At 46.0% G+C, this 25,837-nt stretch overlaps 1 protein-coding gene across 1 annotated transcript; it reads left to right on the top strand.

Annotated features, from left to right (window-relative positions):
• Positions 1-330: 330 nt before the first annotated feature.
• Positions 331-23,998, top strand: REXO2 (RNA exonuclease 2). The gene is made up of 7 exons (XM_044292102.1): positions 331-562; positions 7,827-7,910; positions 9,492-9,569; positions 12,884-12,995; positions 14,768-14,876; positions 22,365-22,418; positions 23,751-23,998. The coding sequence occupies exons 1-7, from the start codon at positions 440-442 to the stop codon at positions 23,836-23,838; spliced, it is 648 nt and encodes a 215-aa protein (XP_044148037.1). The 5' UTR covers positions 331-439; the 3' UTR covers positions 23,839-23,998.
• The last annotated feature ends 1,839 nt before the right edge of the window (positions 23,999-25,837 follow it).

Here is a 25,837-nt window from a genome sequence, read left to right as displayed (position 1 = left end):
GACATCAAAGAGGAGTTGCATCTAAACGCCATGCGCCGTAAGGACCTTGTGATGGCATACGGTCACGTGACATGCTAAAGTCACGCGGGTTTGAAGCTTAGTAATGCTTAGTAAAGATTAGTAATGTTATACAAAAATACTAATAACTAGCCCTAACGATAGCGTTTGGGGTGAGGCGCACGGTCACTGAGAATAAAGGCGGTGAATGTCACGTGACCTACGCGACGTCACAAGGTCCTTACGGCGCATGGGATCATCAAAAGGAGAGGGCTGATAACGTCACCCTAAGCCTACAGACCAATCAGGGAGAAGGGGGGGTGGCTTAGTCCAGCGTGTGCCGGCTGGGCTGCTTCCGGTTTGCTAGTGCCTGGCTGAGTCGCAGGAAGCTGGTGGCAGGCATGGTGCGGGGCGCAGTGTAACCATAGCAGCAGCGCCCGTTATGCTGGTTTCTCGCTCGGGGCTGAGCAGATTCGTGTCTCGGTGTTTGTCATCCCCGGCTGTCAGACCGCGGAGCAGTATGTCGGAGGGCATGGACCAGAGGATGGTGTGGGTGGACTTGGAGGTGAGAGGTCCACCAGGGTCCCATCAGTTGGACTCTACCACCTAACCTTAAAGGGGGGGGGGGCATTGAGGGTCCCATCAGTTGGATTCTACCACTTTACCTTAAAGAAGGGGGGGGACGGGACATTGAGGGTCCCATTAGTTGGACTCTACCACCTTACCTTAAAGAAGGGGGGGGGGGGGGGGGGGACATTGAGGGTCCCATTAGTTGGACTCTACCACCTTACCTTAAAGAAGGGGGGGGGGACATTGAGGGTCCCATCAGTTGGACTCTACCACCTTACCTTAAAGAAGGGGGGGGGGACATTGAGGGTCCCATCAGTTGGACTCTACCACCTTACCTTAAAGAAGGGGGGGACATTGAGGGTCCCCTCAGTTGGACTCTACCACCTTACCTTAAAGAAGGAGGGGGACATTGAGGGTCCCATCAGTTGGACTCTACCATCTTACCTTAAAGAAGGGGGGGGGGGGCATTGAGGGTCCCATCAGTTGGACTCTACCACCTTACCTTAACCGCTCCAGGACCGCCTAACGCACAGATGCGTCCTGGAGGCGGTCGATTCATTCCTCCTTGACGCATCCATGCGTCATCTCGCGAGAGGCGAGATTTCCTGTGAACGCGCGCACACAGGCGCGCGCGTTCACAGGAACGGCCGGTAAGCGAGTGGATCTACAGCCTGCCAGCGGCAATCGCCGCTGGCAGGCTGTAGATGCGATTTTTTTTTTTTAACCCCTAACAGGTATATTAGACGCTGTTTTGATAACAGCGTCTAATATACCTGGTCCTCTGGTGGTCCCTTATGCTTAGATCGACCACCAGAGGACACAGGTAGCTCTGTAAAGTAGCACCACTACACTACACCCCCCCTGTCACTTATTAACCTCTTATGAACCCCTGATCACCCCATATAGACTCCCTGATCACCCCCCTGTCATTGATCACCCCCCTGTAAGGCTCCATTCAGATGTCCGTATGTGTTTTACGGATCCACGCATCCATGGATCGGATCCGCAAAACACATACGGACGTCTGAATGGAGCCTTACAGGGGGGTGATCAATGACAGGGGGGTGATCACCCCATATACACTCCCTGATCACCCCCTGTCATTGATCACCCCCCTGTAAGGCTCCATTCAGACATTTTTTTTCTCACAAGTTAGCGGAAATAGATTTTTTTGTTTTGTTTTCTTACAAAGTCTCATATTCCACTAACTTGTGTAAAAAAATAAAATCTCACATGGACTCACCATACCCCTCACGAAATCCAAATGCGTAACATTTTTTAGACATTTATATTCCAGACTTCTTCTCACGCTTTACTGCCAGGGCAGTATAAATACCCCACATGTGACCCCATTTTGGAAAGAAGACACCCCAAGGTATTCGCTGAGGGGCATATTGAGTCCATGAAATATTTAAATTTTTGTCCCAAGTTAGCGGAAAGGGAGACTTTGTGAGAAAAAAAAATCAATTTCCGCTAACTTGTGCCAAAAAAAAAATTGAATACCTTGGGGTGTCTTCTTTCCAAAATGGGGTCACATGTGGGGTATTTATACTGCCCTGGCATTTTAGGGGCCCTAAAGCGTGAGAAGAAGTCTAAAAATGCCCTCCTAAAAGGAATTTGGGCCCATTCGCGCATCTAGGCTGCACAAAAGTGCGACACATCTGGTATCGCCGTACTCAGGAGAAGTTGGGGAATGTGTTTTGGGGTGTCATTTTACATATACCCATGCTGGGTGAGAGAAATATCTTGGTCAAATGCCAACTTTGTATAAAAAAATGGGAAAGTTGTCTTTTGCCAAGATATTTCTCTCACTCAGCATGGGTATATGTAAAATGACACCCCAAAACACATTCCCCAACTTCTCCTGAGTACGGCGATACCAGATGTGTGACACTTTTTTGCAGCGAAGGTGGGCAAAGGGGCACACATTCCAAAGAGCACCTTTTGGATTTCACAGGGCATTTTTTACAGATTTTGATTGCAAAGTTCTTCTCACACATATGGGCCCCTAAATTGCCAGGGCAGTATAACTACCCCACAAGTGACCCCATTTTGGAAAGAAGACACCCCAAGGTATTTTATGATGGGCATAGTGAGTTCATGGAAGTTTTTATTTTTTGTCACAAGTTAGTGGAATATGAGACTTTGTAAGGAAAAAATAAAATAAAAAAATCATAACTTTCCGCTAATTTGTGACAAAAAAATAAAAACTTCCATGAACTCACAATGCCCATCAGCGAATACCTTAGGGTGTCTACTTTCCGAAATGGGGTCATTTGTGGGGTGTTTCTACTGTCTGGGCATTGTAGAACCTCAGGAAACATGACAGGTGATCAGAAAGTCAGAGCTGCTTCAGAAAGCGGAAATTCACATTTTTGTACCATAGTTTGTAAACGCTATAACTTTTACCCAAACCATTTTTTTTTTATCAGAGACATGTAGAACAATAAATTTAGAGAAAAATTTATATATAGATGTCGTTTTTTTTAGAAAAATTTTACAACTGAAAGTGAAAAATGTCATTTTTTTGCAAAAATTTCGTAAAATTTTGATTAATAACAAAAAAAGTAAAAATGTCAGCAGCAATGAAATACCACCAAATGAAAGCTCTATTAGTGAGAAGAAAAGGAGGTAAAATTCATTTGGGTGGTAAGTTGCATGACCGAGCAATAAACGGTGAAAGTAGTGTAGTGCAGAAGTGTAAAAAGTGGTCTGGTCATTAAGGGTGTTTAAGCTAGAGGGGCTGAAATAGTTAAAGATGGAGGGGGGGGGGGCATTGAGGGTCTCATCAGTTGGACTCTACCACCTTACCTTAAAGATGGAGGGGGGGGGGCATTGAGGGTCCCATCAGTTGGACTCTACCACTTTACCTTAAAGAATGGGGGGACATTGAGGGTCCCATCAGTTGGACTCTACCACTTTACCTTAAAGAAGGGGGCAACATTGAGGGTCCCATCAGTTGGACTCTACCACTTTACCTTAAAGAAGGGGGGAGCATTGAGGGTCCCATCAGTTGGACTCTACCACCTTACCTTAAAGATGGAGGGGGGGGGCATTGAGGGTCCCATCAGTTGGACTCTACCACTTTACCTTAAAGAAGGGGGGAACATTGAGGGTCCCATCAGTTGGACTCTACCACCTTACCTTAAAGATGGAGGAGGGGGAGGGGGGGCATTGAGGGTCCCATCAGTTGGACTCTACCACTTTACCTTAAAGAATGGGGGGACATTGAGGGTCCCATCAGTTGGACTCTACCACTTTACCTTAAAGAAGGGGGGAACATTGAGGGTCCCATCAGTTGGACTCTACCACCTTACCTTAAAGAAGGGGGATTGTGGATCCTATCAGCTAGGGTAGTGGGTGTAGAGTGAATTTTTAGGGTGCTATTTGCCACTCAGGGGTCACTCAACCCCCTGTAAAGGTTGTGTAGGCATCCTTTATGGGGGGTTGGTGCCGTCAGACAGAGGCTCTCCCCCCAGTTGGCAGCAAACTTGAAATGTGGCAAAAGCGATAATGAGAAGTGCCGCCATATTGGTTGTCTCTTTTGGATTAGCTTCGAAAGTGTCATGCAGTAGTTGGTTGCACAACTACGGGGATATGGGCACCATTATAATGTATTCCCTCCACCCACCAATTAAAGGGGTTTTCCAGTACTCCGTTATTGGTGGCCCATCCTCTGGATTGCTGGGGGTCGGACACCCTGCAACCTACCTGAGCAGCCACCGACGACAGGACCCATACAGCGGATGGAGGTCTCTGTCCACTTTGTGGTTTCCCCCATCGGCCTACGGCAGCTTCTGTTCATTTGAACAGGAGCTGAGCTGCAGTACCTCATCACGGCCACTACACAGTGGATGGTGCTGTCTGCTTTCGGTTTCACCCACTGTATAATCCCCTGATTGGTGGGGGTGCAGGATGTTAACCCCCCACCGATCCTGAGGATAGCGATCATTGACTACCCCTTTTATATAGGACTGTCGGACCCCCACCAGGGCTTTGATAATCACCAGGCAGGTTCCCAATCCAAACAGATGTCACGTGAGGTTGTAACGGGTCTGAGAGTCCATGGGTGCTGCCAGGCTTCGGCTGACCACCACGTGCCCAGCTGTGACCAGGGACATATTGGATATGCTTTCCCAGAGGCAGAATTTAGGATGCTTTACAGTCCCAGGCACCTTGTGGTACTACAAGACTCAGCATTCATTGCACAATCACATGTGCCCCTCCTGTCGGTCACATGACCAGACTTCAAGGGAGGTTCCAGTCACATGACCCTGTAGCACCCTGTTCTTAGGCAGCAGTGATGCCACCCTTTGCAGTATAGGGATGCCAGTGTCTGGTTTGGTGACACTGCCCAGGCACCCTGGTGGCATACACTGGATATAGGACGTGCCCGTCTGTGACTGGAGGCAGCCATGCCCAGCCTGTGTGCCCCCTCCTCCAGCCCGCTCACACCCTGGTCCTGCCAGCAGCAGTGGATCTCCCCACCCGATACAGGCTGTGTGCTCAGCGTCTGTCACTGACAGGTGTAGGAGTGGGGTGCTCAGGAGAAGATCTCTGCTTGCTGTCAGTCAGTGGAAAAAAGTAACCATGTTTCAGCTGTCACTTGTCCCTGCTCCTGTGTAATACCACATAACAGAAGCCTAGGGAGGCAGTGCTGGTTATCACCCAGCTTTCCCAGGAACAAATAGGACAAAGAAACCGCTAAATGAAATATAATTTCTAACAACGCGACGAGAGGACGTCCCCAGGACCCTGACAATATGGAGCCTCGCAACATAAATTTGCCTCATTTTAGGATGTCTTAGCCACAGCCCCTTTCTAAAAAAACAAACAAAACACACATACAAAAAACAACAAATTGGCACAAGGCATGTGCTCCAGTTTTTTTTTATATTTTGTATTTTTTTTGCCTCGTTCTTGGGCGTGCGGCACAAACCACACCTCTATGTCCAAAACTTTTGGTGATCTGTATTTTTACCGCTATATTTTTTTCCATTTTGGAGAGAGCTTGATCACTTTTTATTCAATTTTTTGGGGGGGAGGAGGGGAAGTGATGAGAAAACGGCAAATCGGCCAATGATTTTTTTTTTTCTCATTACGGTGTTAACTGTATGAGATACATATGTTTATATTTTAATAGTTTGTGCATTTTGTGACCCATCTGATTTTTGTTTCTTCTTGTTTATTTTTCTTGTTAGGGAAATGGGGAATTTTTTATTTTTAACTTTTTTTTTTTTTTTTTTTTAAGCTCCCCCACCCAGTCTTCAGATCGCTTCTGCCTGCATAGCATTGCAGTGTATGGCAGAGATGCTATTTTCTTATGGAGCCCTGCCACCTGCAGGCCTCCATAAGAACTACAACTGTAAGGCCCCTTTCACACGCGTGAGTATTGCGCGCGGATGCAATGCGTCATGTGAACGCATTGCGCCCGCACGGAATCCGGACCCATTCATGTACACAGCCCGTGTACATGAGCGTTGGTTTTCCACGCATGTTCTATATTCTGCGATTTTCATGCAACGCTGGCCCCATAGAAGTGAATGGAGCTGCATTTTTCACGGATGGTTGCTAGATGTTTTTTGTAAACCTTCAGTTTATAATCGCGTGCGTGCAAAACGCATTAAATCGCATTGCACCCGTGCGATAACTGAACACGATCGCAGACAAAACTGACTTTTGTTTGCGAAATCGCGCATTTTTCACTGAACGCTTTCGGACCTAACCTGCACACGCTCGTCTGCAAGGGGCCTGATAGTCTGGAACTCTTCGGAGAGAACCATGCTATTAACACAAGTTAACAGCTTTGACAATCTCTGCATGCGCTATGCTCCCGGGGAAAGCCACCTCAGATGCCATGGTCACAATTGATTGGCGTTATCACAGACATTAACCTTGGAGGCATCTGCTGTGTGAAACAGCAGGCACCCAGCGGCTTTGGTGAAAGAAGAAAACACTGTCCCCCTCCTACCTGTATTTGACATGGTCTACCTTGTTTGTGGTATCCGGAAGATCTCCGTTCCCATTCTGTCTCCATGATGTCCTAATATCAGGCAGGCCGCTCCTCCACAGGTCTGACTGGAGATCTCGATTTACATCACTCCAGATAATTAAAGAAGAAAATACTGCCCCCTATAGGGAGCCTGCATGCTTTGTGGTATCCAGAACGTCTCAGTTCCCAGTCTGTTACAACGATATCCCGATATCATGCAGGCCTTTTCTTCTTGGATTGGACTCAGGAGCTCTCAGCACAACCGTGGACATCACTGGTGGTGATGAGAAGAAGAAAATGCTCCCTCCCCCCCCATTTTTGACACCAGTTACTTTTTCAGAGGCCATTGGGAACCTTCACTTTTCTTTGTAGTATCGAGAAGATCTCCATTCCTAGTTTATCCCCACGATCTTGAGGTATCTTTCATGCCTTTCATCCACAGATCATAATCTGGTGGAGCTCTCAGTGCAACTGTGGACATCACTGGTGGTGACAGAACACAAGTTTCCTTTTGGAGGCAGTTTGGAAACTGCATGATTCCAGAAGATCTCCATTCCCAGTCTTCCTGATATCATGCAGGGCTTTCCTCCACCAATCGGACTCTGAAATTATCTGCAAAACTGCGGACATTGCTAGTGGTGACAGTAGAATATAATGCTGCCCCCCTCCCCATGTATCAGAATTAGGCCAGTTGCCATATACTTTTGGGGTCTTTTTACTCTCTGTGCAGTATTCACCGAATTTATAATTTCTCTACGTTACTCTTATGACTGAACAGTCTCGGCCCTTGTCTTTATTTCCAGCCATACGTCCAGGGTCCAGATCTCCTCCCTGGGATAAAATAATGAGGCCGAAAATCAGATAAAGGTTTAGAAACCATTAGGACATTAGGGGACTTTTTTTTATTAAGGTGGCATGACAATCTTAATCTGTGGCCTGTTGGCGTTAGAGTCGCCACAGTTAAGAGGTGGACTCTAATATCGGGCCATGCGAAACCTGCAGGAGCCCAGCTGTCACCAGAGTCTGGATCATACTGTAAGGCTTTAGATCTCTCCAGTCCCGGCTGTTTCACCCCTAGATGCTGTGGTCACTAGTGACTGTGGCATCCAGGCAGTTAGAGGGTAATGCTTGGGGCCCCATTATTCTACTGAACTCACATAGAGGCCTACGAGAATCTAATTTGGTTGGTTTTGAGCCTCACACTGTATCCATTGTCTTGGATTGATGACCGGTTCATCCTATAGTTCATGTTTGCTTTGTGTTGCAGATGACCGGACTGGACATCAAGACGGATGAGATTATTGAGATGGCTTGCTTAATAACGGATTCTGAGCTCAACATACTTGCTGAGGTAAGTGCGCGTTAAAGCCAGGTTATCATAGTCAGTGTGTCACCAATCTTTAATGTTTTATACGAGATATGTAAATGAGGGCAAGTGCCCGTGGGGTGGAGGGGGGGTGGTGGTCTTGTCTGGCCAGCCCTGTGATGCTGCTACGTCATCCTCTCTTGCCGAGATTCCTCAAGAGCGCGTTTCACCACTAGGCCCAGCATGTGCACTCCCAATAACCACTGAGGGCATCGGCTTCTTTTACAGCAGTGCGCATGCGTCCGTCAGATGAAGGAGGGGGTTGGGGGTGATTACTGCAGAGGGAACAGTATGGCGGGCGGAGAAAGCCCTGAGAAACATGATGGGTTTGGGTAGAAAATCCAGCAGGAAGCTGAGGAAAACAGGAAGTCCTGCATGTCAACATCCTGCCAGGATGCAGTGATGCTGAGAACAAGGGAAGGAAAGTGCTGACATTAGAGACATGGGGCAAAAATATGCAGTGTTAAGGGTAGTCTGAGCAGATAAAAAAAATAAATAAAAAATCCTCATGGAGGGTTAAAGGTATTTTCCGAGACTTTTATACCAATGACCTATCTGGTCACCCCAGGAACCCCTGCCGATCAGCTTTTTTGAGAAGGCACTGGCAGTAGCGGCGTGGCCTTCTCTCATCCATGTTTTGGCTATTCATTGTATAGCGCCTGTGCTTGGTATCCCGCTCAGCTTCATTCACTTCAATGGGTCTGAAGTGCACCTAGGTCACGTGACCGATAAACCTGATGTCCTGGTGGCCTACGGAAAGCTGAGAGAAGGCTATGGTGCTACTGCGAGCGCAGGTGCCTTCTCAAACAGCTGATTGGCGGGGTCCTGGGTGTCGGACCTCCACCGATCACATACTGATGAACTATCCAGAGGATGGGTCATCAGTATAAGGCCCCATTCAGACAAACGTAAGCCCTCCGTGCCTGTGTTGCGGACTGCATACAGCAGGGCCGCAATACACGGGCACCAACCACGTGAATTCTGTGCCGCTGATGCGGACTCATTGACTTGAATGGGTCCGCGATCCGCAAGATGCAGCAAAAGAGAAGTCATGTCCTATCTTTTGTGGAGCAGAGGCACGAATCTGAAGCCCATGGAAACATTCGGAAGACCTTCCGTGGGCTTGCAGGTCCGTGCCTCTGCACTGCAAAAGACAGGACATGTTCTGCCTTTTGCCGTATGTTGCAGGACACTGAACCCATTCAGGTCAAGCACAGAGTTCATATTGCTGGTGCCTATGTATGGTGGACCTGCCGTTTGTGGTTTGCAACACGGGACACGGAGGCCTTACGTTTGTCTGAATGGGACCTTAAAGTCTCGGGAAACCTCTTTAATAAATAAACCATAATCTTCTATGGGGCGCTACAGAAAAATGTTACCACATCCCATTAGATGCTGTCATGAAGGTATTTGCTGCTTGAAGCGTGGTTTCTGGGTGCAGATATGGTGGTACATAGTCTGCTGTCAGCAAGGGAGCCATCTTTGATGGATCTGTCAGAATATTTCTATTTGGTTTATGAGTATATCTGAACAATAACAAATTTTTTATTACATTTTTTTCTGCAGGGCCCCAATTTGATAATTAAACAGCCAGATGAGTTGCTGGATGGCATGTCTAACTGGTGCAAGGAGCATCATGGAAAGGTAATGTGTGTGTATACTACGCAGCACGTCGGACTCTGTGGGATCCGTTTTGGCTTTTCTTTTTGCTAGCATTTGGATATGTCTTGCTTGCATGATATTACATTCTGCAGCGCTATCCTATTCTTGCAGTGGAGACTGCTGAAACCCCGACTGATCTCTTTAACAGGATTGTCCGGTTTCCCATCTCCTCGGGATAGGTCATCCGTATCAGATCAGCTGTTTGAAGAGAACACAGCGCTCGTCAGCTGCAATTACACTGTAGTGTCGGCGGCGCGCAGATAAACATGGAGAGAACGCAATGCTTGTACAAGCGCCGTGTTCTCTTCAAACAGCTGATCGTCGAGGGGCTCAGGAGTCAGACCCCCACCCATCTCATATTGATAACCTACCTTCAGGAGGTCATCAGTGGGGTCCGTCAGTGATTGATTGGATCTGTCACATTACGTGTGCAGATACAGGAGATCCTGGGAAGCAATCGCATCCCTTGTAAAGAGAATAAAGCCTTGGGCCATGTTCAGACATGGTGAAAGTGGTGTGGATTTTCTGTGCGTATTCCTCACTGCAAATCCACAGCGTTGCACAGCACATTACATGTGGGTGGGGTTTTACTAACCCATTCTCATTCAAATCTGTGTGGAAATCAGAGCCGGCTGTGGGATTTCAAATATGCATCATTTTTATTTCGGTGCGTAACTGATTTTTGTTTTTCACCGTGGATCTAATCCTTTGCAATGCATAATGCGAAATCTGTGCTAAATCTGCGCATAGTACGTCCCGAGGTGGCCTTTGTTTGCCTTTTAATTCCTACTATTTTTTTTCTGGTTCTGCCAATTTAATCGGTATGGATACCTGCAGACGCTCTTGAGTTTCTACTTTCCATCTTATCCACTTCCTGCCCTTTCAGCAGCGCCAAATATTCACGGCAGCTGCATCCATCCTTCCCATAGATATCAGGCCAGGCACAGGGAGTTCAACGTGAGAAACTCGCAGCGTGTGTCAGTGTAAGTTCCCATTCTGACCTCCCCTCCTCTGACTGGATCTTATGTTGTCCAGTAGATTCCAGGACTTTCATGGTCACACAGGAGGGGAGGTCAGAGCGGGTTGCACGCTGCGAGTTTCTCGCATTGAACCTGCTTATGTGTGTGTCCGGTCTCAGAGGAAAATTTTGTGCCGCAGCTGATCCTGGGTTTTAAACCTGTATTTTTGTGAATGTACGCCGTAGGTTTAAAGCTCCTGCAGTGAGGTCAGGCTGTCGCAGGCAGTTGCGGACGCCGCATAGAAGACAGAAGTAGTTTATTACCTTGTAGTGCTTAATGAGCACCACCATGCAGTGAATAGAGGAAGGGGCAATGTCGCTGCTCTTATTGGACCCAGCCTAAGCAGACATGGATCACCTTTGACAGCGACTGGTGACAGGACACTGGGCTGCTTTCCTCTGTAACTAGGGCTCCTATGGATGCCCCAGTTATAGTGGAAAAGTGCAAAATAGAAAAAAAATTATCAAGTGTCCCCCAAAGTTGTTTTTTTTATGACCTCTTGGAGGACATATTGTGTGCTTTCTTGATTGACAGGGCCAGGTTGCTGCAGAGTCATGTTGCCTGGTCAGTCAAGTAGAAGGAAGGGTTGGGAGTAGATCTGTCAGCCGGGCATAATTTTCTCACTGCGCTTGCGCCGGCTATATTCGGTGTGCGCATTCGCGACAACAAGAATCAGTGTGCGAGCCCGCTCCGGCGAGGTAAATTTACAGCACGAGTGTAATCACTGGCTGCAGGGGCAGGAGAACTCAAGCCAGTGATCATGCTCGCGCTGTGAATATACCTTGCGGGCGCGCAGGCTGATTCTTGCCGGCGCGCGCTCAGTGAGAAAATTATGCCCGGCTGACTGCAGGAGCCCGAGACGGGATCGTGCAGTCACAAAGGGCGCACCGCGCAGGCGCCACACTTGCACGATCCCAAGGAATAGAAAATATGTAAATCACAGTCAAGAGGGGATGGGTTAGAGACGGGCTATGCTTGATTTAAAGCAAGGAGGCTGCTGCCCCTTGACTTCAAGCTCACAGGAAACAGAGCGCTCATGGAGATTAAAAAGGCATTTTTCTCAAGTATGGATTATCGAATTTCTGGCTGGCACACATGATCAATAACAGACTGGGGGCTGCTATAAGGTAATGCTGACAGGTTCTCTTTAATGGTTTGTTCCAGGATTAGACTGGCGTGTCTGTTTCTGTAGTTTCACCCAGCTCTCTTATTGCTTGCAGAGATCGCAGTGCTCTCCCATGGCAGGCAGCAGCATTATTGGAAGCTCTGAGGTCCCTTTAGGCTGGGTTCTCACCTGAGCGTTTTACAGCGCGTACGATCGCGCTGTAAAACGCCCGACGCCCCAAGAAGTACATGAGCTTCTTTGGGGCGTCTTGTCGCGCGTTCCCGTACATAGACTTTAGCGGGAACGTGCGACAATGGGCGTTCGCTTGTCTGTATGAGCGATTGCAAACGCCCGTACAGAGCGCTCCATCGTGAACGCTCAGGTCTGAACCCAGCGTTAAGGCTAGATTCATGCTTCCCTAACTAGAGCGTGTTGCTCTCAGCAAGGTATGTTCTTGATTTTCATATCCGATAAGAATATATCTTATTGGATATGAAAAAGAATATACCTTGCTGATAGCAACACGCGGTATTACTTTGACATTGAGTGTGGGGATCGCCCCTTCCTGTGCAGAGCGACACACGGATCGTGAGCTTTCTAACCCCGGGCAAATCCCTAACTAGAGTAGCATTACGTAGCCTCACCATGAAGAACGCAGTTTTACTCTGGAATGCTGCTTTGTTTCAGCAGAGACAGTTTTAGGCCTCATGCACACGACCGTTGTTTTGGTCCGCATCTGAGCCGCAGTTTTTGCGGCTTGGATGCGGACCCATTCACTTCAATGGGCCGCAAAAGATGCGGACAGAACTCCGTGTGCTGTCCGCAAAACGGACAAGAATAGGCAGTTATATCAATGGCTGTCCGTGCCGTTCCGCAAATTGCGGAACACACACGGACGCCATCCGTGTTTTGCGGATCCGCAATTTGCGGACCGCAAAACACACAACGGTCGTGTGCATGTAGCCTTAAGCAGAGCCTGGGATGCTGGACGCCCCCTTCTTTGGCTTCTATTGAGAAGGGAGTCTTTTGCCATTTCGTGCTGCCTATGGTCAGGACAACACGACTACCTGCAGTTCCCCTTTAATTCTTCTACAGCTCATTTACTGTACCTAGGAAATCTGTGTGTTCTTATTGTTCCCACCATAACTTAAGTTTTTATTTTCTAATTGCAGTCTGGCCTTACCCAAGCCGTGAGGGACAGTAAAATATCATTAGCACAAGCGGAGTATGAGTTCCTGTCATTCATTAGAAAACACACTCCACCCGGCTTCTGCCCTCTGGCTGGTAGGCATTGACCCTTATCGCGTGCCCTGTTATCTATATCGGGGTGTCCTGACTAGACTTGCTTTCTTCCTGCTTTTACCTCTCAATTGCATACATACATCTAAACATTAAAGGGGTTCTCCAGGAATGATGTAAAATGGCCACCAGCAACCTGTCCAAGAATGTGAGCAGGACTGGTTGGGTGGCTGAGGGACATGGGGCCTCACTACATACTACGCTTTGGTGCTTGCATAAACTTCTCATTGGTGAGTGTTCCTGTCAGGCTGCTCAGCCATGATGGCATATGATACGCAGGATCTCATCATAACCTCTATTGTAGAGCAGTGTGTAGTGTGCCCCGTCCCTTCACCCTCCCTAGGCAGTTCTGCAAGTGGTGGCAACCAGTCCTACTCCTATACTAGGACAGGTTGCTGGTGGCATTTAAAATCATTATTGGGGAACCCATTTAAAGGTATTTGCATCTTGGACAATTATGCCATACCCACAGGCACTTCAGGGCCCACATGTATCTCCAGAACATGGGTGTCTTGGCCCATCATGCCTAGTCAGCCCTCACCGCCGCATCCTAGTGGGGAATAAATGGAGAGGTAGGTGTGTGCATGTTCACAGCTTACTCCATTCACTTCTATGGGATCTGAGTGAGCGTGCCCAGCTGTTTCTGTAGGAATGGAGAGAGCTGCCAGTCTTTCAATTTATTACGGCCAGCAGCAGCCTCACCAGGTGGGGCAAGGGTTGAACGACCTGTTTAGGAGATAGGACAGGTCTTGGAGGAGGGACTCATATGGATCAGGCATTTATGGTATTTTCTGTGCTTATGCCATAAATGTCTAAGATAGGAGTACCCCTTTAAACCACAGGAACTAAAGCCTGAACAGAGATCTATGTCTCTCAATAATCTGTATTCTTGTGGATATGACATAAATGTGTAGATGGGACTACCCCTTTAATATACTTCATTTGGTCCTTCAATGGGGTTGTCCCTTGAAGACAACTTACTGTTATCCAAAGGATAGGTGATACATGTTTGATTAGCAGAGGTCTGACTGCTGGGGCCCCTGACGGTCCTGAAGCCCTGTGCTCCCTATTTGAATTGAGTATCAGACATGCATGCTCTTGGCTATCTCCATTTGTCACCTAGAGATGAATGGAGTGGCATTGTGCGTGCTTGACTGCCCCTTCATTGAAACAGGAGAGAACAGACTCCCGTTCCTATGATGGACAAGGGACCCCAAGGGTTAAGTCCCTGACTATCTCCTATCCTGTGGATGTTCTGGCCAGATTTTTTTATTTATTATTTTGGATATTATTTAATCAAAGTCAGGAATCCTGGATTTACAAGCTGGTTTCTGTCTTGTGCGATATCCGTCTTCTGTGTATGTGAATGGGGTTTAGCGGCTTAGCCCCTATTGAACAGCAGCTCTGATCCTTATACAGTTATGCTGAAGATGCACTGCACATCTGCAGCAAATCCACATCCAAAGGACGCACCCCGAGATTCCTGTTGGATTTTTAATCCAACCTGTGGACATAGCCGTAACGTAATCCAATTGATGGGGGACATGGGATGTCTGTACATCAGAGCAGATTCTGTGAAGGAAGGGTTCCTGGGAAATTGCAGAACCCCTTTGGCCCTGATTAGTGGGATTTGAAGGTGTCCCTATAGCCAGTATGCAATGTTTGGGGCCGTTTAGGCCAAATTCACCTACGTCTTGATGCAGTAATTTCTTTTGGAAACCTTGAAAGTATAATGCGTATTATTTTATTTTTCTTAGGAAATTCTGTGCACGTGGATAAACAGTTTCTGAACAAATATATGCCGCAGTTTATGAGACACCTGCATTACAGGATAGTTGATGTCAGTACCGTGAAGGAGTTATGCAGGTAACAGATTATTCTTCATTGACCTGTCTCTGTGATGGCACACCTGAGTGCTCACCTCTGTAAGGGACAGGTCCCCTCTCCAGCACCTACCTTTAGCGCGTTTCCCTTCAGAGGCATGGAAGCCATTGACCGGGGGTATCACACCACAGGATATGCCACGTGCTCTGGAGCTCAAACCGGTCTTCTCTGTCCTGCCTTGTGGCCGCTGCATCCAGGGAGTGGGATGGGGTGAGGTGGCACAGGGTCAGGGGGCACTAGTTCTAAGAGTGGCCCTCTTATCTGTCAGACATTCATCATGTGTGGATAAGCTGTATAAATGTGTGATATGAGAATAGCAGCTGTGGTTGAAAATGCAAGGGATTCCTTTCCCTTATCCTCTTTTGTTTTGTCTGTTGGAACCCTCTTTATGGTTGACTTATGGGTCTCCACGTGGAGTTTTTGCAGCGCCGTCTAGGACCACAGCTATGATGAGGCCTTTCCTTTGGCTGCTGCCATCTCATAGCCATCTGAGTATTGTGGTGGGTTTCAGTGGAAGACTATGTCAAGATCCCACAAGATGACTTGCAGAGTGGTACACTTCCAAGGATCAGAAGAATACTGAAAGATCCCAGGACACTGCTCTCACTATGAGAAAATTACAGCTAGTGAAGCAGGTCCAATGAGAATATGCCCTGTTATTATTTGGGGCAGGTTGTAACCTGCTGTTATGTGCATCGACATCGTGCATCGCATATTTGTATTAACACCAGGAGCCTACCCCTAAACCCAAAGGGATCCAGCACAAGAAGTGTGGAATTTGTATAAAACACTTTGGGAAGAATTTATCAAGCAGATTTCTGGTGTCCAAAAGTTTTTAAATAGGGCTATCTAATTTTTCGAGCTTATTTGCGCAAATATTTCACAGCACTTTTACATCACTTATTCCAGTTTTTAAAAGTGGGTGGAAAAGTGGTCGTGATTAGCCTGTTGAGTGGACTTAAAGTTTTATGTACACCTTTGAGGGGCAATTTTTATAATTTTTTATTATTGCATTATACTTATTATGAGGTAAAAATAATTTTTCCAGTTGGTCTTTATTAAAAATATGTAGCCCTTTTCTCTGTACAGAGCTGAGATGCTCTATTAGCAGGATCTGAATTTTCTGTCTTCCGTCAGGCAGGGAGCTGACGGGCTCCTTATCTCTGTTCTCAGACTTTATGGCTTAAATAACCTCTTAGTAATTTAGAGAAGGGTTATTAAAAGCAAAAAGTGATAGAACGGCTCATTATTTTTAATAAAGACCAATTGAAGATTTTCAGCCCAAAATGAGTAAAATGCAATCATAAATTGCCCCAAAGGTGTACATAGCTGATGGCTTTTAAGCCGGATTAATTACAACTTTAAAAAAAATTGTTTTACACTAGTTTTTCAGAGCTGTGGTTACGTTAACCCCTCACTGCTCCACATCTCATGCAGACAGTCTTTCTCCTCAACAGCGCCTGTAGTGAAGGTGGGTGTTACAGCTCCTGGCTTCACTGTGCATGCGCCAGATAGTGAGGTCTAACTGCATTTACTCCAGATGTGCATGAGGCTAGGGGAGGATGTAACCACAGCTCTGAAACATCAATCATGGGGCAGGAGGCAGGATCTAGGCATGGTGAGCTTGACTCTGAGGATGCAAGAGCCAGCCTTCTTGACTTGAAAATGCTCCTTACTGCGGGAGGGCTGAATACAGATTATTTTCTCTGTATACAAACTCAAGACAAGGACACCATTGGGGACAACATGCTTAGACAGACAAGGTTATGGGCTTAGTTAAATTTTCCCCGGAGCCTCCACAACGGCACTCATAGGAGGATGTCCCCGCCTCCCCAGGACACTAAACAATGTAAAAGCTCAAGTTTAAAAGGCCTCCTCCCTTTACCTAGTTCAGTTGTTGTTTCCTGTCCTCAAGGGATCTAGTGGAAGCCACTCCTGCAGTGTCGGGAGTACAAGTGAAGTTTCGCACAAGTTTACGCCATTCGGGAGGGTCTGTGCAGGGGATGGGGATTGAAGAGGGCCTGGCGCCTCTGTCCCGTTCCTTTGGCGTGAGCCCTTCAGTGAAGGAGGCCCCGGGCCTCTGCTTCCCTGGGGTACCTGGGGAAGCGATGGATCACACTCGCATGCGCCTGACAGGCTGGAACTTCTGGGCAGAGTTCCGCTTTGCCAGGTCTCTGCGCGTCACTTCCTCCAGCACATGACGTCGGGGACCTGGCGGATATCAGAGGAATGTCGGGAGCAGAGAGTACAGTAAACGGCGTCCTGCACGTGCAGCATGTCCGCTCCCTTGGAAGTTCGTCACATGTCCTGCAGACCTGTGTGGATCCTTCTTCCGTTCAGAGCCCGGTAAGCCTCCTCCTAAAAGTTGTCTCACATGTTACCTCCTATTTGGGGGAAGAGGGAGCACAGTTATATTGTTTCTCTCTCCCACTGGTGTTGGTGCTGACCTTCATTTAAAATTCTTAGTTGCTAATTTGGCCCAAAAATGTATCTTACTTTATAGGGCAGGGAGGCCAGCACCGTAAAGACCTCTAGCGGAGATTCAGCACTGAGAAAATGTGAAAAAAATCCCTGCTGTCTAAGTCTAAAAAGACGCTCTCTACTAGGTGTACAGACAAAGTAGTAACTGAAGAATCGCCATCCTTCCTAGCATCCATAAGAAATATGATCAAGGAGGAAGTAAGCGCGGTGATTGCCACCAGGTGCCCCCCAACTGTCAACCTCACAGAGATCAGATAGCGGAATTCCCATGTGATCCAGACTCAAATGAGGGGGAAATATTTTCACAGGCAGAGTCTGAATCTTCTGAGGACGAATCAGGGAAGCCTTTTTGTAGTCCCGAAGATACAGAAAAATTATTCAAAACAATAAGAGCTACTATGAACATTGAGGACGTAAAGGAATCTCAATCAGTTTAGGATAAAATGTTTCAAGGATTGGGCGAAAAGGAAAGTCTTCCCCGTCCATAATAACATTAAAATGTTGATCGCTAAAGAATGAAAGAATCCAGAAAAGCTAAATACAATTCTGAATGCCTTTAAACAAAATACCCCTTTGCAGAATCAGACTCATCCTCGTGGGATAAAGTTCCCAATATCGACGCTCCAGTTGCCCGCATATCCAAAAAATACTTCTTTATCTTTTGAGGACATGGGCCTCTTAAAGGAGCCAATGGATAAGAAATGTTAAGGTCTTCTTAAGCAGGCATGGGAGATAAATGCAGCTATGCTGAGGCCTAGTATAGCTGCTACCTGTACCACCAGATCATTATAGGTCTGGTTAACTCAGCTGGAGGAACACCTGGCGGTAGGTACCCCCAGAGAGGTGATCCTGGCCTCTATCGCTGAAGCAGGCCTAAATTTTTTAGTCAGATGCCTCGGCAGATCTAGTAAGGCTCTCGGCTAGGTCTGCTGCCTTATCGCATGCCACTCCGTTGAGCTGTATGGCTCAGATCCTGATACAGGGATGCTACCTCGAAGAGTTGTCTGTGCTCCGTTCCGTCTGAGGGGGATAAGTTGTTTGGTTCAGCCTTAGATGCCATTTTGGAGAAGGCATCAGACAGAAGAAAGGCTTCTCTTCAGACTCAAAATTTTTGCAACAGAGACGGTCATTTCGGTTCCAAAAAATGATCAGAGGAGGAAAGACCTCTCTGGAAGATGGCAATCCTCAAGAGGAAAGTATTTTTGTTCACCCCAGAATCCACTGCAAAGTCTTCATTATGACGCCATATTTCAGGTAGGAGGCAGATTAAAAAGATTTGCCTCGGCCTAGGAAAACATTTCTACCTCCCCTTGGGTAAGAAATACCATAAGAGAAGGTTACAAGCTAGAGTTCGCTACTCTTCCCCGAGATTTCTACATCAACAAGCCTTCGACAAGAAAAACAGCAGGCTCTGGAATCTGAGATATTATTGCTTCTACAAAAACAAGTCATAATTCCGGTACCAAAGGATCAGGAGGGAATAGCGTTTTATTCTCCCATCTTTTTAGGTCGAAAACCAAACAACTCTTAGAGTAATAAAAAAACCTGAAAAGGTTGAACAAGACCATAGCCTACAAAAATTCAAGATGGCGACAATCAGGTCAACAGTAAATCTCCTGACTCAAGACTCCTACATGGTAACTCTCGACCTTTCCAATGCATATTCACAAAAAAATCTCAGATTGGCGATATTTCTGAAAGGAGAGAAGTCACTTTCAGTTTCAGGCCATTCCCTTCGGGTTGTCCTCAGCCCCCAGAATTTTTTAAAAGATCATGGCAGAAGTGACAATTCACCTTCAGGGTATCTTAATTGTTCTGTATCTGGACAGTTTTTTGATTTGCAGCTCCTTCCCTCCAAATTCTCCAGTTATATCTACAGATGGTTCAAAAGAAGTTGCCGGAATTGGGCTGGTTAATAAACAGAAAAGTCAGACTTAGTTGCTAGCAGAGAAAATATTTTTGGGGGTCAAGTTAAACTCGCACAATCTCATGTCATTTATTTTATTTTTTTCCCATCTAGAAAAACAGGATTTCTCCATCTTAAAAGGTCTGTTTTGCAAGTCCAGAACCGTATCCTTCAGAGACATGACGCTTTTAGGCCATTTGACGTCCACGATTCCAGCAGTGCGGTGTGCCCAACACCACACAAGGCCACTACAATAATTTCTCCTGGAGAACTGGGATGGAAATCAGAATACCCTAGACAAGAGGATAAAAATTCCTTTAAAGGTAAAGTCTCTCCTGTGGTGGAAAATAATAAAAAAATCTTCAGTCGGGAGTATTTTGGCGACACTCAAATCAAGTTATTTCTACTGACGCTGGCAATTGCAGATGGGGAGGCCACACCAAAGATCAGGTAATACAAGGTGTTTGGAGTCAAAAAATGGCAGAAGAATCTTCAAATCTAAAAGAGCTGAAGGCAGTCTTCAAAACACTCCTTTCTCTCTAATCAACTGTAAAATCCCAACATGTAAAAATTCTGTCCGACAATTCCACCACGGCTTATTTAAACCAGCAAGGAGGGACAATAAGCACAGCTGCGAAATCTGTCGGGGGAGATATTTTGCTTGGCAGAAAAGAACCTAAATTCTTTAATGGCCGTCCCTCTCAAAGGCACGGAAAACATAGTAGCGGACTATCTCAGCAGAGAGATTTTAAAAGGGAGAGAATGGTCACTAGACCCCGATATGTTCGATCAGATATCGAAAAAGTGGGGGACCCCGGTCATAGGTCTGTTTGCAAACCAAAAGAACAAACAAGTAGAAAAATTCTGCTCCCTCTCCTTAAAGTATTAGCCGTTGTTTGTGGACGCTCTATCTGCCCCATGGCCATAGGGCCTTCTTTATGCTTTTCCACCTTTCAGTTTACTACCAAGAGTGCTGATTAAGACAATAGAAGAAAAAGTGCAGATGATTCTGATGGCACCCTTTTGGCCCTAAAGATCCTGGTTTCCCCTCCTTTTCGACCTCGTAGCGGGGGAATTCTGGATTCTCCCATCATATCCAGGCCTACTGCATCAGGGTCCCGGTATCTCATCCATGTGTGTCTCAATTACACCTAACAGCTTGGAGACTGAACAAGCTATGTTGAAACAAAAGGGTCTGTCAGATCCTGTAATATCCACCCTTCTGTTGAGTAAAAAGGACACAACGTCCAAGATCTACACAAGAACATGAAAAGCCTTCTTAAAATTTGCAGGAAATAGATGGTGTCACTATCGAGATCCGGATATTCCCCTAATACTGGCATTCCTACAAGCAGGTCTAGATAAAGGGCTCAGACCAAGCACCCTTAAGATGCAAGTTTCAGCCTTAAGTAACTTTCTAGAATCAAAACTTGCGGATCTGCCCCTAATAAAACGATTCCTAAAAGGGGCGACGAGACTATTTCCATTTGTCCATTCTAATATACCTTCTTGGGAGTTAAATCTGGTGCTTGATGTTCTGACAGAACCACCCTTTGAACCCTTACAAAATATTCCGCTAAAACTAATGACATTTAAAACCTTTTCCTGCAGACCACCTTTCCTCATGGTCTTAGAAGACCGCATTATTCTCAGGCATACTCCGATGTTTTTGCCAAAAGTTGTTTCCAGATTCCATCGACAGCAGGAGGTTTCTCTACCTTCCTTCTGTCCAGATCCATCCTTCGAATTAGATAAGAAATATCTTAATCTGGATGTAAGAAGATGCATACTAACTTACTGAGATGTCACCAAAGATTTCAGAAACTCGGGCCATCTTCTTCTGTAGTATCGGGGTCACCATAAAGGATCTGCAGCAAGCAAGAGTACCATCGCAGGATGGATAAGAAATACCATTGAATTCTGCTCCATTCAGAGGGACTTGACTCCCCCTAAAGGGATAAAGGCACATTCTACTAGGGCAATTTCAGCCTCATGGGCAGACAATGCCTCTGCATCTGTGGATAAAAATATGCAGGGCAAATTTTCTTTTTTCAGACATTACAAATTGGATGTACTCCATAATTATGATTTATCTTTTGGCAGAGAAGTATTATCTGCGGTAGTCTCACCCTAAAAATAGTTTTTTCTGTTATTTCTCCTGTGAGTGCCGTTGTTGAGGTGCCGGGGAAAAGGGTTAATTACTCTTACCGGTAATTGGATTTTCCCATAGCCTCCACAATGACACTGGAGTTTTCCCAACCACTCTTTGTTTCTTATGACATAATTTGTTATATTATATTGTTGAATATTTCAATACACTTCTTGCACTACTAACAAGTCCTGCGTCATTAACTGAAGCAGGTAAAGGGAGGGGGCCTTTTAAACTTGAGCTTCTACGCTGTTTCCTGACCTGGAAGGCGGGGAGACCCTCCTGGGAGTGCCGTTGTGGAGGCTATTGGAAAATCCAATTACCGATGAGAGTAATTCTATCTAATATCTTGTTGTACAATTCCCTTTAATTGTCCAACTGCCAGTGTATCTGGAAGACTGAGTTATTGACGTGCTGGTAGGTGCTCCAGCACCAAAGTATTCTAGAAGTCTGATTTTTAATTTCTTGGATCCACTTTCTTTACCGAGGCCCAGAGGCAGGGCTTGAGATTAATGGCCGTTAGATGCAATAGGATGTAAAGTCCTTCAGGCAGTAGTCCCTCCCTAAAGATTATAGTTCTCAGTTGTCCTGTTGTGGAGACTGTTGAAGGTGACTATACACATTAGATCAACTTTGGCAGAACCCATGGATTTTGATCTAATGTGTATGGTGGTGTCCCAACTCTCACCCCTGCAACAGATGTCGGGGCGGAAAGAAGGGTTTATCTCCCTCGAGAGCAAAAGGATCAGGCTTGTTGAAATACAATATGCCCGATCCTTTGTTCTCAAGGGAGATAAACCACTGCCCTAATCTACTCCCCTCTTATTGAACACATGCATGAAGATTAGTTTCAATCTTTGAGCATTTCTGTTTGTCAGCCAGTATGATGCATAATACATCTGGAAGTTTACCGCGATTTTCCCTTTTCTTTCAGACGTTGGTATCCTGTGGAATATGAATGTGCACCAAAGAAAGCAGCTTCTCATAGGTAGGTGCAACATCTACGTACCACCATCTCCATGGGTCGTAATGTTCCTGCCATGTCTAGTGGTTTCCTACTGTATGTCCTAATGCAAGGACAAGATTCTTTGGTCCTTGCTGATGTCTAAAGGTCTTTGGCCCACACGGTTTCCTGACTCTTCGTATTGATCACTGCCTGCCCAAAAACCTTTCAGCAGTCTATTAGAGACTACTCGAGAGAAACAGACCCTGAGGTTTCCTTCACAAAGTCCATACCTCCTGGGGATCGGCAACCGCTGGCACTGCAGCTGTTCTGAGACTAAAACTCCCAAAATGCTTAATTCACTTTGATGACCGTTGGAAGAGCAGCTGAGCATGTTTGCATGCTGGGAGTTGTAGTTTTACACCAGCTGGAGTGCCAAAGGTTGCTGATCCCCGGCCTACAGATATTCTAGGAGTTGTAGTCTTGCAACAGCTGTACCAGAAGTTGGACATCCCTGTTTTGGATCATACAGGGGTTTTGGAGCTCTGTATCAGAAAAAAAAACACTAAGCACTAGCGTCTGCAAGGGTGGATTCACACGTGGTGTATTTTTACTCCGTGCTCGAATCCGCCACAAAATCTGCATGTAAGATGCGTTGACAAGGATTTGCCACTGAATCGCTGCAGATTTCACCCTTTGCAATAAAAAATTAATCCAGATTTTTTAAACTATTAAAGTTGCTTCCACGTGTTGAGCTTTATCCTGTTTGTGAAGCTAAAACCAGAAGCGGATGTAAAGAGTCATATCCGTATCCTTTTGTGTCCCAGTCATGATTTTGGCTCCAAAAACTGCATAAAAAAACCTGAATACATAGCCTCACCCCTAGAGATGTGCCAGCATGGTCACCAGTTCATATTGTTACATCCAATAGCAATTGAGTGACCCCAGTTAGAAAGTAGCAGAAAATCAGTTTGCAGGTCTCTAGCGTTGTCCATAACATGAAGTTCCTAAAATACCCACTAGATGTCAGCAGTGTATCAGACATTTCCTAACAGGGCTTTGTTAACACGTTTGTAATTCTTGTGACACTTGCATATTTCTTGTAAAAAATAAATAAAAAAATAAATAAAAAATATTTGATTCTATCTTAGTCGAGATAACTAAATGTGAGGTTGCGTCCCTCTTTTGGAAAATTAGTGTGATGTTGGGGCTCACTTGAATGAGTTGCAGTTCCTTTTTCTTTTCGGGGCTAGAATCACCGCTATGATTGGGGTTTCCAGAGGTCCTATGGATATGTTATAACACTGACATGGGATTGCACCTTTCCTGTATTGATAACTGGGTGCTTTAGTCAGTTTTTTTTTCCCTCTTTTTCAGAGCTTTGGATGATATCAGAGAAAGCATTAAGGAGCTGCAGTTTTACAGGCAGAGCATATTTAAGAAGGCAACAGATGACATGAAATAAGACGGGGAGTTATTCTACTTTTTACTTTACGTCCAGTACAGGGGCTCGGCAGGGTTGCTCTGCATATTCATTTGTAAGACCAAAGTTCTGTGGGTGTTGTGGATGAGTTCAGCGCAGGAATCGAATATTTTACCTATTTAATAAACTTGCTTATTTGAATTTTAGTTGTTCTTTATTTATTTTTATTTATAAATTTTCCCATTGTCTTATTATTTTTTCTTTTTAATATAACTGGCTTTGCTCAAACACACTGATTCGTTATGAAGCGTGTTCACAGTACTTTGTGGACCCCACTCACTTATAAGGTCAAGTTCCAATGTAGTGAATTTGCCGCAGGTTTGTGGTGCTGTATTATTGTGAATTCTGAGATCCGGGAATAAATAGGCTTAAAGGAGTTGTCCTCTTTATTTATATTGATGACCTATCCACAGAGTACTTCATCAATATCGGATCGGCTGGGGGCCGACTCCTGGCACCCCCGCCGATCAGCTGTTTGAAGACAATGCAAGCCTTGCCTTCTCTTCATTGTGTACCTGCTCGCTTTCACATTCACTTCTATGGGACAGCTCCTTCCAATTTACTTGAATAGGAAGAAGCCGTCCCATAGAAGTGAATGGGACAACATAGGTGTAAGTTGCGACGGCGAGCAGGTAAACAATGAAGAAATGGCAGCTTTTGCACTAGAGGACAAATGACCCAGCTCCACATTGACCAACTTGACACATGGTAGATGCCCATATGAGTTGGTAGAAGCAAGATGCATCTTATCCTGATGTCTTCAATGGAGATAACCTCATTGTTACATGCCTACCCTAGCCACGCCTTCAGTATGCATTGTACAGTTATTTCAGACCTCAGGAACTCTGCCTGGTACCACTAACCAACTACATTACAAGGAATTAAAGGGCAAAGGACTGCTAAAATATCTGGCTACACAGGTGGGAATTCCACACAGCAAATCTGCAGCAATTTACAGTGATATACAGTTGGACTGGGTTTTCTAAATGCCATTCAATATGTACCGGCAAATCTGTGCATAATACAGATCCTCAAATCCACAGCACGCTGGACATGGACTTCCCCTCTGTGTCAAGACAGCTGCTCTGATGTATCCATGCATTACATGGATGGGCATTCATTTAAAGGTCATCCCATGACTAATGTAAAAATTTAAAATCAGATCATATAGTCCATGACAATCTCTTTCTAACAAAGCTAGAACCGGCCCTGTACCTCACATGGATCCAGAGATCTCCTCATTCATTGCTCTGCTAGATTTATATCAATCTGACAGCTCAAGGGGAGTGTCTTTTCTGCTGCAGCTCAGGGGGCGTGCCTCAGCTCTCCCTATCACAGCTCAGGGGGCATGTCTCGGCTCTCCCTATCTCAGCTCAGGGGGCATGTCTCGGCTCTCCCTATCTCAGCTCTTGATGCAGATGAAGAATGGAACTGAGCATGTGCGGCCATCTCAGTTAGCAGGACAAAGAAATAGGAAAGGAACAAACAGCAGGTGGCGCTATACAGATAGATTTTATTGAATAACTCATGCAATAATACCTGCAATTACTAAAGTATTCAGATGTATGTGCTGGCTTGAAAACTAGAACATTTTTTGTTGGACAACCCCTTTAACCACCTCCGGACCGCCTAACGCAGATGTGCGGTCCGGAGGTGGCAGCCCTGCGCAGAGTCACGCATATATGCGTCATCTCGCGAGGGCCGGGATTTCCTGTGAACGCGCGCACACAGGAACGGAAGGTAAGCGAGTGGATCTCCAGCCTGCCAGCAGCGATCGCTCGCTGGCAGGCTGGAGATCTGATTTTTTTAACCCCTAACAGGTATATTAGATGCTGTTTTGATAACAGCGCCTAATATACCTGCTACCTGGTCCTCTGTTAGGATCGACCACCAGAGGACTCGGGTAGCTCAGTACAGTCGCACCAAACACCACACTACACCCCCCCCCCGTCACTTATTAACCCCTTATAAACTCCCTGAT

The sequence above is a fragment of the Bufo gargarizans genome, chromosome 4, assembly GCF_014858855.1.
Source record: "Bufo gargarizans isolate SCDJY-AF-19 chromosome 4, ASM1485885v1, whole genome shotgun sequence".
Classification (NCBI taxonomy): Eukaryota; Metazoa; Chordata; class Amphibia; order Anura; family Bufonidae; genus Bufo; species Bufo gargarizans.
This window is presented reverse-complemented; position numbering and strand designations above follow the sequence as displayed.

Bases quoted from the DNA above. Each gene is read 5' to 3' on its own strand.
- REXO2 (XM_044292102.1), top strand. From the start codon at position 440: ATGCTGGTTTCTCGCTCGGGGCTGAGCAGATTCGTGTCTCGGTGTTTG. The intron at 7,911-9,491 runs GTAAGTGCGCGT...TTTTTTCTGCAG, and splicing joins AGCTCAACATACTTGCTGAG to GGCCCCAATTTGATAATTAA. The intron at 14,877-22,364 runs GTAACAGATTAT...CTTTTCTTTCAG, and splicing joins ACCGTGAAGGAGTTATGCAG to ACGTTGGTATCCTGTGGAAT.